Source organism: Temnothorax curvispinosus, unplaced genomic scaffold, assembly GCF_003070985.1.
Source record: "Temnothorax curvispinosus isolate PA1 unplaced genomic scaffold, ASM307098v1 QBEX01011144.1, whole genome shotgun sequence".
In the NCBI taxonomy this organism is placed as follows: domain Eukaryota; kingdom Metazoa; phylum Arthropoda; class Insecta; order Hymenoptera; family Formicidae; genus Temnothorax; species Temnothorax curvispinosus.
The window spans coordinates 1-2,825 of record NW_020220924.1 but is presented as its reverse complement, the minus strand read 5'-3'; the positions used below and the strand labels follow the sequence as shown (position 1 = coordinate 2,825).

The window sequence follows — 2,825 nt, the reverse complement described above, 5'->3', positions numbered from 1 at the left end:
CCCCCCCGCCCGCACGCAACGAGGGGTGGCCGGCCGAGGGATCTCGATCCCGGCCCCGGCCGAGCACGCTCGATCCCGGTCCCCGCCACGCACGAGCAGGAGACACGGAGCGCCCACGCCACCGCCGACCCAACGGACTCCTTACGCGTCACCGGCCCTTGTGTCCGGTGACTAGACCCGCCGGCCCCGACCTGGGAATATGTCCCAGCGGCCCGACGGGTCGCCCACCCAGGCAGCCCGACCCCGACCTCCGAATACGTCGGAGCGGCTCGGAACTGCCCTCCGTGTTGGGGACACCGTGGGACCACGTCCCTGGTGTGCAAGTCCCCAACACGGACCTCCCCTCCGGTCGTCCCTGCACCACGTACAGGGACTCCCGAAAGGTGGTTACCCCCGTCTCCCCTGCCGGAGCACCGGCGTGCAATGGGTAATGAGACGAGGGTCTTCCCACCTCCTCGGCGAGACGGCATCCCTGCCCGCCTCGGAAGTGAGGACCTCCCTCCCGGGTCCCCCAAGACCCCGGCGTAACCCCCCCCGCCCCGCCGGAGCACCGGCGTGCAATGGACGAGAGAGGCCCGCTCCCCCCACAACGAGTCCGAATCGCCCGACCCGCCGGAGCACCGGCGTGCAATGGTCGAGCGATTCGAGACCCACCCCATGGTTTTTTATCGAGGTTTTCCTTCCTCTAGGCCGGCGGGAAGAGTAGAAACTCCTCCCTCACGGTCCCAGCCGACCGGGCGATTGAAGTCAGGGCCGCCAACCCCTACCAGCCGTTGGAGTCCGCGCAGCCGGGGATGTACCGGGCCTAGACCCGGGGTGACCCGACTGGACAGACTCCTAAGCAGGGCGACTGGTCCCCCGGTTTTCTGTCAGGGTTTTCCTTCCCTTAGGACGGTCGGGGGAGCAAAGGCTCTTCCCTCACGGCCCCGTCCGGCCGGACAGTTGTTTATAGAGGTAGTCTGCCTCGCGAGTCCTAAAAGGACTCCCCGGTCCACGACAGACCTTTCGGAATGCCGTGGGTTACGGTACTGATGTGCTCGGGCACTCCGGGTTCGCAAAACCCGTAGTGGAGGGGTTCCCCGGGCCCCTAGAGGCTCCGGGAGGACTCCCCCCACCCCCTGGAGGGTAACCTAACCTAACCTTTTTTTTTTTTTTTTTGTTTTTACGTCAGGAAAACTCTCATGAGTACCGCCGCCCCGGCGGTGGGACGGACGGTTATGCCGGACTCTTACCGGCTAAAAACCTGACGCGTGGCCCTACCATGGTGTTCTCGCGGGGACCTCCCGGGTACTGGTTATCATTGCTTCCAGGAGGCCCCCCACCAAACCCTGCCGAGGGTTTCCTACCCGCCCGAGCGAGACCAAGGAGCGGGCAAATACCCCGACCTCCCCAGCCCCCCCCGGGCCCCCTGCCACGCACACCCGGTGGTGCGCGCACAGGGGATACCTAAAGCGGCGACGAATACCACGATACCCGCCGCCGCGCCCCCTCCTGCGGGGACAGGGTCGCAGCTCGAGTGACCGCCCTCGAGCCACGGCCCCCCGCAGGCCGCAGGGGTGGAAGGATCCTCAGACCCATCCTCCCCCAAGGCCCGCCACCTCCGAGGACCCGGGCCACGAACCTTAGTTCCCGACCCGAGCCCTCCCGGCGATCCAAGGGAGCGCAAGTGGAGGAAACCCCTTAGGGAATCCCCCCGAGCCCCCCCGGACCGCCGGATCACTGTCATCTAGAGACAGCCGAGGAAGAGTGACCCCTAGAGGTCGACTCGCCCTCAGCCATCTCAACCTCCAGACAAGCCGAGACCTGTCTGGAGGGCGGAGGGGGAGGAGGAACCGCCGTTTTCGGCGGCCCTCGTCCCCCTTTCCCTCCCTAGTGGGCGCAGCCCGCCCCCCCCATCAAATGCCCAGCAGGCAGCCCCGAGTCCACACAAAGCGGACATCTCGGGGCCGCCGCAGGACACTCTCTGGCCCAGTGGCCGCTTACACCACAGCGGTAGCAAAGGACGCTGCGGTCCACCGGGGAGGTGCACAGGGCCCCGACGTGTCCCACGCCGAGGCACCTGTAGCACCTGAGGGGGCGAGCTCGAAGCAGCCCAATCTTTGGGCTACTCCAACCCACCTTCAGACCCTTTTTCACCATCATGTTTGCGGCGCCCACAGGACACCGCACCCATGTTACTCCCATTCCCTGAGGACGACGGACTATCTCCCCGACAGTCACGTCGCCCTCCCTACAGCCGCCCTCCGCGGTGACGGCGGCCACTATCTCCGCCGGAGTGACGGAGTCGTCCAGACCCGTCAGGCGCAAACCAACGCGCCTGGCAGGCCTGGAGACCCGCACCCCGGAACCCTCAAGCGCGGCACTTACCTGCCTCGCCAACAGGTCCGCCTTCTCTCCCTGTCCATCTCCGGGGACCTCTATCACGAGGCCCCCGGTGATGGCCCGTCTGCAAGACACTCTTGCCACTCCCAGGTCGGCGAGAGAGACCCTTTCTCTCGCCGTCCTGAGGACCTCGGCGTACGACGCCGGCGACCCCCCCGGGACGGTGATCGTCACCGCCGCCGTTTTCGGGGGAGCCGGCATCGCCGCTTTAGCCCTCTTTTTCCTGCCTGTGGACGGCGGCACCCGCGACGCCCCCCCAGCCCCACCCCCACGGGAATCTCTTCCCGCAAGAGAAGAGACAGGAGCCGCCGCGCCGCCACCGACCACAACCCCCGCCTGACCCCTCCCCCCCGACCACACTGCCGGAGAGGGGGATGGCCTGGCGGGAACCATCCTCTCCGCTGAGGTTTTGCCCCCCGTATTAGAGGGGGTCCCCCTCATAT

General features: G+C 67.0%; 1 protein-coding gene across 1 annotated transcript; it reads right to left on the bottom strand.

Moving 5' to 3' along the window:
* Positions 1-2,118: 2,118 nt before the first annotated feature.
* LOC112461196 lies at positions 2,119-2,583 on the bottom strand (the record flags this gene model as incomplete). The annotated part of the gene is made up of 1 exon (XM_025026347.1): positions 2,119-2,583. A coding segment is annotated over exon 1 (465 nt), but the record flags the coding sequence as incomplete, so codon positions are not given.
* Positions 2,584-2,825: the final 242 nt, after the last annotated feature.